The sequence below is a fragment of the Syngnathus typhle genome, unplaced genomic scaffold (assembly GCF_033458585.1).
Source record: "Syngnathus typhle isolate RoL2023-S1 ecotype Sweden unplaced genomic scaffold, RoL_Styp_1.0 HiC_scaffold_34, whole genome shotgun sequence".
Classification (NCBI taxonomy): Eukaryota; Metazoa; Chordata; class Actinopteri; order Syngnathiformes; family Syngnathidae; genus Syngnathus; species Syngnathus typhle.
The window spans coordinates 815,872-830,401 of NW_026871940.1; the positions used below are offsets into that span (position 1 = coordinate 815,872).

Here is a 14,530-nt window from a genome sequence, read left to right on the forward strand (position 1 = left end):
TAGTACAATTATGAAAGCAAACTGCCCGACGCCTTGACGAAGATGCGAAGCCAGCATGAACTTCCAATTAAACTCTACATTCAAAAAGAGGTAACCATTTATCATTTGGACCTTAGAATCTGTCTCAGCTGCAAAAGTCTAAAAATCTGTGTTGACACTAGCTTGCAGCCCGTGATGCAAAAGTGAAAGATCCGGAGGAGGCTCTGTCTCCAAAGAGGGTACACCATGCGTAGCCTCCTCGGGGAGAAAGACCGAGAAATGGCCGACATGCGGGAGCGGATGAACCAGCAGCTGGATGAGTATCAGGAGCTAATGGAGTTGGAAAACGCCCTCCAGGCAGATTATGTAAGCAAACTGCCCGACGCCTTGATGAAGATGCGAAGCCAGCATGAACTTCAAATTAAACTCTACCTTCAAAAAGAGATAACCATTTATCATTTGGACCTTAGAATCTGTCTCAGCTGCAAAAGTCTAAAAAGTCTGTGTTGACACTAGCTTGCAGCCCGTGATGCAAAAGTGAAAGATCTGGAGGAGGCTCTGTCTCCAAAGAGGGGACACCATGTGTAGCATCCTCGGGGAGAAAGACCGAGAAATGGCCGACATGCGGGAGCGGATGCACCAGCAGCTGGAGGAGTATCAGGAGCTAATGGAGTTGGAAAACGCCCCCCAGGAAGATTATGAACGCAAACTGCCCGACGCCTTGATGAAGTTGCGAAGCCAGCATGAACTTCAAATTAAACTCTACATTCAAAAAGAGATAACCATTTATCATTTGGACCTTAGGATCTGTCTCAGCTGCAAAAGTCTAAAAAGTCTGTGTTGACACTAGCTTGCAGCCCGTGATGCAAAAGTGAAAGATCTGGAGGAGGGTCTGTCTCCAAAGAGGGAACACCATGCGTAGCCTCCTCGGGGAGAAAGACCGAGAAATGGCCGACATGCGGGAGCGGATGCACCAGCAGCTGGATGAGTATCAGGAGCTAATTGAGTTGGAAAACGCCCCCCAGGAAGTTTATGAAAGCAAACTGCCCGACGCCTTGATGAAGATGCGAAGCCAGCATGAACTTCAAATTAAACTCTACATTCAAAAAGAGGGAACCATTTATCATTTGGACCTCAGAATCTGTCTCAGCTGCAAAAGCTTAAAAAGTCTGTGTTGACACTAGCTTGCAGCCCGTGATGCAAAATTGAAGGATCTGGAGGAGGCTCTGTCTCCAAAGAGGGGACACCATGTGTAGCCCCCTCGGGGAGAAAGACCGAGAAATGGCCGACATGCGGGAGCGGATGCACCAGCAGCTGGATGAGTATCAGGAGCTAATGGAGTTGGAAAACGCCCCCCAGGAAGATTATGAAAGCAAACTGCCCGACGCCTTGATGAAGATGGGAAGCCGGCATGAACTTCAAATTAAACTCTACATTCAAAAAGAGGTAACCATTTATCATTTTGACCTTAGACTCTGTCTCAGCTGCAAAAGTTTAAAAAGTCTGTGTTGACACCAGCTTGCAGCCCGTGATGCAAAAGTGAAAGATCTGGAGGAGGCTCTGTCTCCAAAGATAGACCTCTTCGGGGAGAAAGACCGAGAAATGGTCGACATGAGGGAGCGGTTAGAGCAGAAGCTGGATAAGTATCAGGAGCTAATGGATTTCAAGCTAGCGTTGGATCTGGAGATAAGTGCCTACATGAGCTGGATGAGTATCAGGAGCTAATGGATGTCAAGCTAGCGCTGGATATGGAGATAATTGCCTACAGGTAGGTGCTTGACAGCGAGGAGGAGAGGTGTGTGTGGCTTACAAACATACCACAACTTTTCCTCTCATAGCAATTAATGTCTCCACGTTTGTCCGCACGGTACGCTCGACCACGTCGGCCAGCGGGAAGAGGAAGCGTCCCAACGACACGGACAGCGAGGCTTCGAGCTTCGCCGGAAGCGCTGTGACTCGTACTCCCATCACCCAGCAGGCCTCTGCTAGCGGGCAGGTCACCGTGGATGAGGTGGGGCAGGACGGCAAATATGTCCGACTCAGCAATAAAGGAGATGAGGTCAGTGGATGTGTCACAGTGGAACATCGCACATCTTACAAAATGTACACATTTTCCAGTAACGACTAACTTGTTGAGATCAATTTCAGCTGCACGGCACACGAGGAGCTCCAGCAGACCCGGATCCGACTGGAGTCCCTTTCGCACCCTAACCCTAACTCTAACAGGACGCCACTCAGAAGGGGAAGGAGTTCAGGACCCCAACAGCCTGGAGATCACAAACTCCGCCAGTGGCGAGCAGTGCTTGCATCCCACTACAGAGTCCCGGCACCATTCGTCACGGATGTAGACGCGCATTCCACCTTCTCGCGATGTTCCCCCTCGTACAATGGCCCGGTCCGCCCGCTAGCCGCTCCAGATGTACAGCAGAGTCCGGAATGTTGACGGTCAACCAAGTCCCAGTGAACACGAGCACACAGCAGTTACGCACTGTCCGGTTCGTAGATCTCAGCAGGCGAATGTCAACCATGTTGTTGTCCAGCGATCGAATATTCGCCAGAAGAATGGAAGGCACGGCCGGGCGAGCTGAGTTGGCTTCAGCCTCCTCGCACACCGCTTCCGACGCTCCCCAACCGGGGGAGGAATAGCAGAAGATGCTTAGATTCACATTATGATCATTCTGGAAGGACAGTGTGGTTCACTCTTGTGATGGTGGTACCACAACTGAGCCCTGCGAGCTCCATCAGCTGGTCCACACTGAAGCCGTACTCACTGAAGAGCTCCTCATCAATGCGCTGGGCTTCCTCTTGTCTGCAGAAGAAATACAAGTACCGTTTTTTTTCCATGTATAATGCGCAAAATTTAACTAATTTATTGTCCTAAAATCTGGGGTGCGCATTATACATGGGTACAAATAAATATATATATATTTTTTAATCCGGATATGATCCGGAGGCCGCCATTACAGATACGCTTTCTTCTCTGGTGTTCACTTCAAACACGCTCCATACGAACACAATGCTGTTGTATCAGACACTTGCTCGATCACCTGCTCGTTTGCTGTCACAATGTACCCTACACAAATCCGAAACATTTCTTTGCGATCGAGTTTGCTAGCGCATGCGCAGTGATACTGACCGGCAGAATAACATCCGGTTGTTCCCAAAGATTATCTAGCTGTTGGTGAGTCTGGTGGTGCGGGAGCGCAGGCTCCTGTACCTCTTCCCAGAGGGCAGATGATCAAACAAAGAGTCATATCAATATAATTTCTAGTAGTAGTGTGGTCGATTAATAAGTGGAAAGGGATGTGCAGACTACATGAATTTGTTTTCTTCAAAGTATTGTGGAACAGGATGTCCAGACAGGGAGGACATCTCAAGGCCGACGGCGAACGCGAATAACAACTCGTCGTGGTCCAGACACCTGTGCTGAGCAGGGGAAAACCCAAACGAGGAGGAGCTGGCCATCAACCATCGACCAATCACCACACAATATTTTGCATGCTTGAATATTCATATTATGTTTCTTTAAAACTGGGCAACCCAGAAGAATGTGTTGTCTTTTGATGGTCACAGAAGGCACACAAGTTTTTTCTGTTAAGGACCCGAGACCCAGGCGCCTGTATTAGCTTGCTTTGTCAGGATTACACAATTGGTCAATTCGGCCTAATTGATCTACTGGTCTTCTCTTTGACCGAACGAACTCGCAAAATTGTTAGGTGCGACATTGTGTGGATTTGGACATAACAACTCTTGTGTTAAGTGTTGATCGCAATTTGGAGTCAGATCAATAACTAAAATCCGTAGCCTAACACATTGAAAGGATTCAATGGGGAAAAAAAAGGTTCAAATAGTTGCAAGTTGCATCCTTTTTCTTTGGGAGGCGGTTCCAAGCCTTCCAGTTCAGCCCTTTCGTGATTCCACGCCCCGCGCACCACTAGTACCACGGCCCCACGTCAGATTCGGATCCAAAGTATGCAACTCGCAAAGAAGATTTCAACCTTGCCTCCTGAATTACCGTTTTTTTCCGTGTATAGTGCGCCCCCATGTATAATACGCACCCTAAAAATGGCATGCTGATGCTGAAAAAAAGCCTGTACCCATGTATAATATGCACCCAATTTTTATGAATTTTTCTTTATGATTTATTTATTTTATTTATTTTTTTTTAAGTCCCAATGATCGTCACACACGCAGGGAGGCAATGGGTCCCATTTTTATAGTCTTTGGTATGGTCTTAACTAGGCTGGATGTAATCTTTTTTGTTGGCGTTGATTTCTCCGACTGCCCATAAACGCACCACCGCGCTCCGTGCGCGCACGGGAAAGAGGCGTGCGGACGTGAAAAAGGCGGCTCTGTATGGGAGAGACGTTGAAGAGGAATAAAAACACCCTTGGAAACCAAAACTTGGTGATTTCAAGTTTCATTTCGAGGGACATTTGTCACGTCTCGTCCCCAGTTTTGCTATGTGTCTAGGTTGCCATAGTTTCTGTTCGCGTCGCCCCTCTCTTCCTGTGTCACCTCAATCGATGTAACGTGTTTTGTATTTAAGTCCTGTCTGCCCCTCGCTCACCGTCGGATCATTGCATGTGTTACTGTCATGATGTCTGTTTGCTTTCTGTTCCTGTCTTTGGTAATGTCACCCTGTCTTTTTGTTCCACGACTTTGTCGGTCAGTCCTGTTGTTGGTTTTGTTTTCTAAAAAAAAAAAAAAAAAAAAAATTAATAAAAAAAAAAATCAAAAATTTTTTGTACCCATGTATAATGCGCACCCCAGATTTTAGGACAATAAATTCGTTAAATTTTGCGCACTATACACGGAAAAAAACGGTAATATTCAGGAGACAAGGTTCAAATCAGGCAATATATGATCAATAACATTATTGGAATTGTTCTTTTTTTTTTTTTTTTGCAGATTAAAAAGAATGGCAACATTTTTTATTTTTTCACAAGTGGATTTAAATGGCCGATGAGGGGCATTGAACTCCAACATGTCAAGTGCTGCAATGTTCCAACTGCAGACAGAATAATAGAAAATATGAACTGTTTTTGTCTTTCAGACATTAACCCGCTCAATTATTCTCCAAAGAATAACGTAAAGCTCGAAACTAGCATCAAATAAAGTTGATCAGAGCTTGTCGCGGGTGAGAGGCGCCGCCGTGTGGTCACACAAGCAAACTACATGTTAAGATAAAAATAAAGTACAGTGCCGCACTGCACTATAGTGCAATAAAATTAAGTAAAATAAAACAAATGTAACTTAAAATGTAAAACCTGAACACATGATAAAAGCTAACTAAACCCAAACGTTGAGTTTGAGTCTTAAGTTCGAACTGGTACGTCTTCTTGAAATGACCTTAATACCTTCGTTTTGACGTCTTGCAGTAGCCGCAATGTTACACAGTTGCTAAATTCGAAAAATAGGACAAAAATGAATTCAATGATCGCTTGGGTGTAGAAATGAAACATTGCCGAAGCAGGAGTAAAACAACTCTGATAGAAAGCAAGTAAAAGTGTCAAACAGCTTAAAGATATAAAGAAAAGCGTTTGCAAAGAGTCTAAACCATATGTGTGTCAAACTCAAGGCCCGCGAGATCATTTTATATTATTGTTACTAATGGCCCGACGATATGAAGCGATGATAACACAATAAACTACAGATCCCATAATGCAGTGCTTTCGCTGCCTTGCTGAGCGTTTTTCCGCGGCAATCAGGACAAGTGCTTGTTGCTGCAAGTTATTGCGAAGCTAGCCCCTCATGATGCCGAAGAGAAAAGTTGATTCTGAAAACAAAGCCTTTAAAAAGGTTGAGTATATGTTTACTGACATTGCCGGTAAGCCCGTTTGTCTCATGTGTGGCGCTAATGTGGCTGTATTGAAAGATTTTAATCTAAGACGGCACTATGAAACAAAACATCTGGATAACCTGAAAGACCTGAATGCAGAGCAGAATGACAGAAGGTAGAAGAGTTAAAGAAAAGGTAAAGAAGAAGCTGATATTCCAGCAGACGTTTTTCACCCGTTCAAAATCACAAAGTGAAGCTGCTGTGAAAGCGAATTTTATCGTGGCAGAGGAGATCGCCAAAGCAGGTTGTTATTGCTGAAAAGCACAAATTGGTGGAGAAGAAAGATCTCAGCAACCTCGACGATAGGGGTGTAAATCGCAGGTTTTGTCACGATACGATATAATATCGATATAAAGAACTACGATACGATATTTGCCGATATCTTAAATCCTGCTGCGATTCATTCACGATATATCGCGATATAGTCCTCTACGATCGATGTATACATTTTTTTTAATAAAAACTATAGAACAATATCCTGATTTATAACAATTCATACGCAAAATCAACAAGGTACTGCAAACTCTTTATTTAGGAAATTACAAGAGTATTGTAGTATACAAATTGCTTACTTTAACACTGAACTTTGATGTCGTGTTTTTTCTTTAAATGTGCGGCGAGATTTGTGCTCCCTGAATATTTGATCACCGCATGGCAGGATTTACAAACTGCACGTGTCTTGTTCGTTGAGCCATCTTTTCTTTGGAATCCAAAGTGCTTCCAAACGAATGACTTGAAGCCTAAAGGGGAGCCAATTTCCTCGTCTTTTTGGACACTAGCCATAGCACCAGCCCAGGAGCCGCGTACTAGTTGTCGACTCCCCTTTCACGTGCAGCAACGCCGCGCACTGCTCCAGGGCTCGAAACTAACGATTGCCCGATTGCCCGGGGCAAGTAGCGATGGCAGACGGGCAAGTAGAATTTTTTCCTCACTTGCCCGAACTTGCCCTGCCATAATACCATGTTTTCAAGCTGTAAAAAGACGATTTTGTGCATAATTTCTCGCAACTTCTGCCGCTTCTGGTCCGACATTTTGTTTTCTAGGGAGCGGTTAGTTTCTCGTGTAAGTCTGCAATACATTGATAACGGCAAAGCGCTTCGTAATTAAATGCATGCTCTCTCACCCGTCCCTGGCTCTTCTGCGCCTGCGCACCAGCAGAGCTTGTTTCCGGTTGGTGGATACGAAGGCATATGAAGGCAAAACTTATAGTGTTGTCTTTTTTATTGCAAAAATGTGTCGGGCAAGTAAAAATCCACTCCAAAAAAATTCGGGCAAGTAAAATTTTGTTTCGGGCAAGTAAAATTTTCTCCAACTTGCCCGAGGGCAACTTGGGCAAAAAATAAGCTTCGAGCCCTGTGCTCCCTGCTCCTGGAAAGAGGAAGCAAGCAACAATGAACTGGATTTCAAAATAAAGTCGCGTCTAATGTCCGAGGTCAAACACGGCGATATAAATCGATGTTTACCTTTAGCATCGATGCCAATAAATCGTAGAGCATTATATGGATTAATCGATGTGTATCGATGTATCGTTACACCCCTACTCAACGACCGTCTGCAGCTGGAGGTGAGCAAGCTGAGGGAGGAAACTCCACACAGGTAGGGCCAGAGGTGGAATCGAACCAGCACCCACCTAACTGTGAGGCGGACGTGCTACCCAGTGCCCCACCGAGCCGCCCTTAGGATCCATCCGTTGCATAGTTTCTTTGAACCATTGCAAAGAGTGAGTTGTTTTTTTTTATGTGTATTTACAAAGGAACCTTTGTTTGACTTTGAAGAAACCTCTATGCAGTTTCTTTGATAAGTGCAATCAGGCATTGGTGTAATGCATGACACTGAGTCTTTCCTGGATCAGCAGAAGCAAGCTCGAGACGGCGACCCCAGAAAACATTCCTCAAGGTGCAAACAACGCCCTCTCCCAGGAGGTGGAAGATCTCCGCAAGCTCAACGACCTTCTGGGCATTTACGTCGACAACGCCCGTTCCCGGGAAGTGGGGAACGCCGGCTTGCTTTTGCGCATCACTGAATCCGAAACAGAGGTGTCCCGGCAGCTGACGGGCCTGAAGGCCGTTTTCGAGACGGAGCTGGCGGATGCCCGTGCGACTCTGGACTCTGAGGCCAAAGAGCGTGCACGTCTGGAGCTGGAGGTGAGCAAGCTGAGGGAGGAAATCAAGGGGCTGAAAGCAAGGTGAGGCCCGGCCATTTTATCAAAAATATGCCAACAACAAAATGGATGCTGGATATTAGTGCTGACATAATTGCTTTGCTGCTGGGGCCACACCCCAAGGAAAATCCTCCTTGTGACTAATTGCAGCTCAACATTGGACTTCCAGTTAACCATCCCATAGTCCAGGGGCGGGCAAACTTTTTGACTTGCGGGCCGAATTGGGTTGCATCATAGTCTGGAGTAAAATTTGTTGTGGTAATTCTTAGGATAGAGCCGAGGTGTCGGTCCATTAACCTAGATCTGTGACTGGCTTTGTTGACGTTCATGTGGCTGAACGTCACGTCGCGTACGTCGAGCCAAATTGGCCACTCTCTTTTAAACACTCGGCACTGTGTCCACCTTGCTTTTTCTTGGGCGACTCATTTTAATAGAAGGATTCCAGGGGAAGGTTTGTGGGTGGCTTTAGCGTAAAACTGTATCTGAAAACTCAGCACGCGAATTACGAGAATATTGACGTCACAGCCTACACTCAAAATTCGGCACTGATAGATGAAATGACTACGTACTACTGAGTACGCACATGTACTTGTGAGTGTGCACCGAGCTTTCTGACGGCTCCCGGGAGTAAATGCGCGGGCGGGCGGGCGGGCGCTTTCCCATCTACTGGGGAAACATAGTAATTGTAGGGAAAATGACCCCCCCAAACATTTATAATACACTTTATTCAGGTTTGGCGGGCCGGATTAAACGGCCCCGTGGGCCGGATGTGGCCCGCGGGCCGTATTTTGCCCATGTCTGCCATAGTCGCATATCAACATAAATAGCACATTTGACTGCGTCCATCCATTTTCCATATTCCCAGTTTATTACACGATTATCATCACTATCGCTTATTTTTAATTCATGAGAATAAAGCTGAGTCATTCTCACGTCTCACGTAGGAGTTGCGCAAGGTCAAACGCCGGCACGAGTCTCGCATGGTGGAGTTTGAAAACGCCCCCCAGGAAGATTATGAAAGTAAACTGCCCGAAGCCTTGATGAAGATGCAAAGCCAGCATGATCTTCAAATTAAACTCTACCTTCAAAAAGAGGTAACCATTTATCATTTGGACCTTAGAATCTGTCTCAGCTGCAAAAGTTTAAAAAGTCTGTGTTGACACTATCTTGCAGCCCGTGATGCAAAAGTGAAAGATCTGGACGAGGCTCTGTCTCCAAAGAGGGGACACCATGCGTAGCCTCCTCAGGGAGAAAGACCGAGAAATGGCCGACATGTGGGAGCGGATGCACCAGCAGCTGGATGAGTATCAGGAGCAAATGGAGTTGGAAAACGCCCCCCAGGAAGATTATGTAAGCAAACGGATGAATTCTGCAGCAAACTTGAATACGATGGGAGCAGAAGATCCAATCTGGAGCTTCACCTGCCAGTTCCCCAAATTCTGATCCTAATAGTTGAAATTGATCTCAACAGGTTAGTCGTTACTGGAAAATGTGCAAATTTCGTAAGATGTTCCCCTGTGACACATCCACTGACCTCATAAACTGTATTGCGGAGTCTGACATATTTGCCGTACGAGTCCACCTCATCCAGAGTGACCTGCTGCTCATCCACAGTGACCTGCTGCTCATCCACAGTGACCTGCTGGGCGATTTTAGGACGAGGCACATTGCATCCGCCCGAGCTCAAACTGTTAGGGTGGTGTTCACTCTAACTTATTTTGCAAGGACCACACTGGAGACAAGTTAGTCGTTTTAGACACCTGCAGGCGGAGAGTTCACTCGTCGCTGTGCTCTCAGCGATGATCGAATGAAGTCTGACTCGGGCCTCGTCAGGCGCTTATTTATTGAGAGAAACAAAGTGGGGTTGCAAGTGGGGGTTTGGGAATACACAGGTTGGGGTGAAGCAGCCGGTCCCTGCTGATCAAAGCATAGCAGGGGACCTTTTACGACGTTCTGTAAACAAAGCAACTTTGATTGCTTCCTCTGCAGCTAGTCAATAAGTTGAAATGATCTTAGCACTTTGGTAAACTAATTTTGTCTAGACAGGACAAACTAGTTAAATTATTACAGGTTATATTCCAACATAATCATACGATGAAGATATTCTGCAAACCCTAACACAAACCCTCGCTGTCCTTCGGACGTTTCCTCTTTTTGCTGGCCGACATGGTTTGGCGTACCCTCGGGACAAACGTGGAGACATTATTTGCTATGAGAGGAAACGTTGTGGTATGTTCTAAAGCTGTAAAAAGACCTCTCCTCCTAGTTCTGGGTCTGCTCCCTCTCTGTAGACAGAGCCTCCTCCAGATCTTTCACTTTTTGGCCGGCTTCCAACTCCACCATGCGAGACTCGTGCTGGCTTTGGACCATGCGCAAGTCCTACGTGAGACGTGAGAATGACTCAGCTTTATTTTTATTAATTAAATAAGCGATAGTGATGGTAATTACCGACCGCGGAATGCAGCTTCTTTTCAAACTCCAGCTCATCTTTAAGGATTTGAATGTGATGCGACTTCCTGAGCAAAAACAGTATTAAACCCTCGACGCAGTCAAATGCGCTATTTATATTGATGTGCGACTATGGGATGGTTAACTGAAAGTCCAATTGAGCTGCAATTAGTCACGAGGAGGATTTTCCTTGGGGTGTGGCCCCAGCAGCAAAGCAATTATGTCAGCACTAATATCCACTATCCATTTTGTTGTTGGCATATTTTTGATAAAATGGCCGGGCGGGCCTCACCTTGCTTCCAGCTCGTCAAAATCAATCTTCAGCTTGGACAACTTCACCTGCAGACGTTCACGCTCTGTGGCCTCTGAGTCCAGAGCCGCACGGGCTTTCACCAGATTGGATTCTTTCTTCGTGTCCCTGTGATGACAGATATACACATAAACTGAGAATATGGAAAATTTCGGGCAGTCGGAGAAATCAGCGTGAACAAACAAATACATACAGCCGAGTTAAAAAAACACCAGAACAATCAAGTCAAGTTTATTTGTATAGCCCTAAATCACAAGCAGTCTCAAAGGGCTTCACATAGACAGAAATTGACAATTATTCTCAAAGCATCCCCTGATCTTAAGCTCCCAAAAGGGCAAGGAAAAACTTAAAAACCCCTACCAGGGGAAAATGAGAAACCTTGAGAAGGGACCACAGATGGAAGGATCCCCCTTTCAGGATCACCAGGTTGAAATGGATGCAGAGAGGGCACTAATGATACAACATGAAAATCAATTAAATAAAAAGTGGATGTCCATGTCATAGCAGAGGGCTGCCGAAGGAGCCCTCAATTGTCCTGGCAGTGTCTTCGAGGAGGTTGAGCTGCAGTTCCCCCATCCTGAATTGGCCCACGAGAATCCAGATAGCCGCTGTCAGCATGGGTGCCACCTAACCACCTCCCCGGCCGGGGAGGGGGGAGGGAGGGGCTGGAGAGGGAGAAAAAACAAACTCCAGCCGAATCGGCCACTACAGGTTAGTTAAAGGCCATGTAATAGAAATGTGTCTTTAAACGTGTCTTAAATGTTTCTACTGAGGTAGCAGTCCTAATATCCATTGGTAGGGCATTCCAAAGCTCTGGAGCCCGAATAGAAAATGCTCTAGAGCCTGCAGACATTTTCTTGGCCCTCGGTGTCGCTAAAAGGGTAGCGTTTTGCGAACGAAGGTTACGAGACGGAACATAAGGAACAACTAGGTCGACGAGATATGAAGGCGCTAAGCCATGCAGCGATTTATAGGTTAGTAGAAGAACCTTGAAGTCACATCTTAAATGGACCGGGAGCCAATGTAAGTTGGCTAGTATTATCACCATGACAATTGCGAACACACAGAAAGAAAATAAATAACTGGAACATCACTCAAACACCGGTGATCCCATCGTGAGTCCCACATATGGGATGGTTAACTGAAAGTCCAATTGAGCTGCAATTAGTCACGAGGAGGATTTTCCTTGGGGTGTGGCCCCAGCAGCAAAGCAATTGTGTCAGCACTAATATCCACTATCCATTTTGTTGTTGGCATATTTTTGATAAAATGGCCGGGCGGGCCTCACCTTGCTTCCAGCTCGTCAAAATCAATCTTCAGCTTGGACAACTTCACCTGCAGACGTTCACGCTCTGTGGCCTCTGAGTCCAGAGCCGCACGGGCTTTCGCCAGATCGGATTCTTTCTTCGTGTCCCTGAGATGACAGATATACACATAAACTGAGAATATGGAAAATTTCGGGCAGTCGGAGAAATCAGCGTGAACAAACAAATACATACAGCCGAGTTAAAAAAACACCAGAACAATCACCATGACAATTGCGAACACACAGAAAGAAAATAAATAACTGGAACATCACTCAAACACCGGTGATCCCAACATCACCACAACAAATTCAATGTCGGTCACACCCTGAACGTATTTCTTTTCCTGGGCCGCGATGTGACTTTTGACACAAATACCTACGCCGCCACCACGTTTTGTAGCCAAGTCAGGACAGTTTGTGTAAGAATCACTTCGGTTCCTGCAAAACATCGTGTAGCCTTCCAAGCAAGCACGTCCATCGGCCACTGATCCTTGGAGGTGTGTCTCTGTGAAGCACAAAACATCAGCGAAAAGCAGTTCGTGATGAGACACGATATCTTGCACGTGACAAGACAGCCCTTCGGTGTTATGATGGACGACAACCAGGTGATTTGCCCGATCTACCGACGGCATCACGTGAAGGAGGGGCATGACGCTCTCCAAAGAATCCTCTGCCATCTCAGCAAGAGCAGCAGTGATTTGTGGATTTGCATGAAGCCTTCTCTCATCCATATGCAGAATATGCAGACCACTGAGCGAAGTCACTCTACTCAGAGCTACGTACCCCATGCCGTGTTCGAAAACACCTTTCAGCGAAACTGCAGCCTGTGACGTTGTCATGCCTTGTACCTTGTGGATCGTGCAGGCAAAAGCAAGCTTGATGGGAAACTGTCGGCGCGTCACTCCAGCCTTGTTCAGCTTCTCCTCCAGTCTGTCAATGTACACGGGGTTAGCAGCACGCGCTGTGTTACTCACATGATCGAGTTCCAAGCCAAGTTTCTGGACACGGGCTTCATTTGGATAGTTCACCAATTTGACAACTTTTGCAAACATCCCGTTGCACAGACCTGATTGAACATCAACGTTCCGTGTGATCATAACACGAGCACCCAAGGCAACTTTGATTGAGTCCGGGAGCTCATTCTTAGCGCCTTGCACAGGGGAAGCTTGCCTTGCCATTCTGCCAGTTCCTTTGTCTTTCTTGTAGTCATCCGCGTCAATCTGCACAATGTCCTTATGAAACAGTTCCAGCATCGCAGAGTTATGGCCATCCACCTGTTTATTGGTGGCAAAAACATGCAGAATATGCTTTGGACACATTTCTGGGGAAGTGTACCTCGTGGCAAGGAGAGCTCTGTCCATTTCCGACAGTTCATCTGACTTTTCTTTGACGCGGAGTCGGTTCAGCAGTTCGGCAAAGGCGACATCGTCTTTCTGCCTCATGATGGCGGTGAGCGTGATCTTTTTGAAGTCGTCACGCCAGTGGTCCAGCCGCGTAGGATCGTACACGCACAGAGGTTTGGACTGTCTCACGGGAGGGAGCTGAAAGAAATCTCCAACAGCAAGAACAGACATGCCACCGAAAGGTAAATTAATTCCTTTGATTTGTTTCAACCTGGCATTCACGTAGGCAAAGAGGTCTTTCGACACCATGGAAATCTCATCGATGATGAGTATTTCGGCGATGGACAGCTCGGCTCTGACTTCGTCCAGTTTATTGCCCAGCCCGTGGTACGGGGGTTTGAGACTTCTCGGCAGTTTGAGTAGACAATGCAACGTTGCCCCGGAAATGTTGAACGCCGCCGTGCCAGTGAAAGCTGCGAGAACAACCGTTTGCTTGGAAATGTCGGCCTCCTCAGCCAGTCGTGGTAGTCTCTGCAGTATTTTGGTAGCCTCTGCGTGGATACACTTGATCAGATGCGATTTGCCGGTCCCGGCGCCACCGTTGATGTGGTAGAAGAACTGCTCAATGGGTTTTGAGCTACACACACGTTTTATGCACCAATCTCTGACCTTGTAGAAGACGGACGCTTGCTTTTGGTTCAGGTTACGATACATGTCGCGTAACACTGCGGGATCGATGGCTGCAGCCTCTGTCACGATGGACATTTGCGTTGTTTTGGACCTGACGTTATAGTCCGGGACATTTTCCTCCACGTTGTCGTTCGGTTCATCTCTCGCGTTCATTTCCTCAACGCATTCGAGTCTTTGCAACTCACTCTCGGGAGCCAGGTGGCACCATTCGTTTATGACGAGCCCACTCTCCTCCACCTCTTGGATGGCGTTGTCAATGTCTCGACTGTATTTCTCATACCTTTCTCTGTTCCTTCTGACAATTTGGCACACGCGCTCCACAGAGTCGTTATACGGTAACTGTACACAGGCGTTATCATGAAACAACTGATAGGAAGGACAGCGTTCAGATTTTAATTGGCAATCAGCACGATGAGGCAGGTACAGCTTGAGCAAGGAGCAGTAATATTCC

At 46.5% G+C, this 14,530-nt stretch overlaps 1 protein-coding gene across 1 annotated transcript in view; it reads right to left on the reverse strand.

The window, feature by feature from the left end:
• Window positions 1-10,244: 10,244 nt before the first annotated feature.
• LOC133147181 (uncharacterized) overlaps window positions 10,245-14,530 on the reverse strand; it is a 54,443-nt gene continuing 50,157 nt past the window's right edge. Inside the window, exon 4 of the mRNA XM_061271228.1 lies at window positions 10,245-10,267. Within this exon, the coding sequence (XP_061127212.1) occupies window positions 10,245-10,267 (23 nt within the window). The remainder of the gene's footprint in view (window positions 10,268-14,530) is intronic.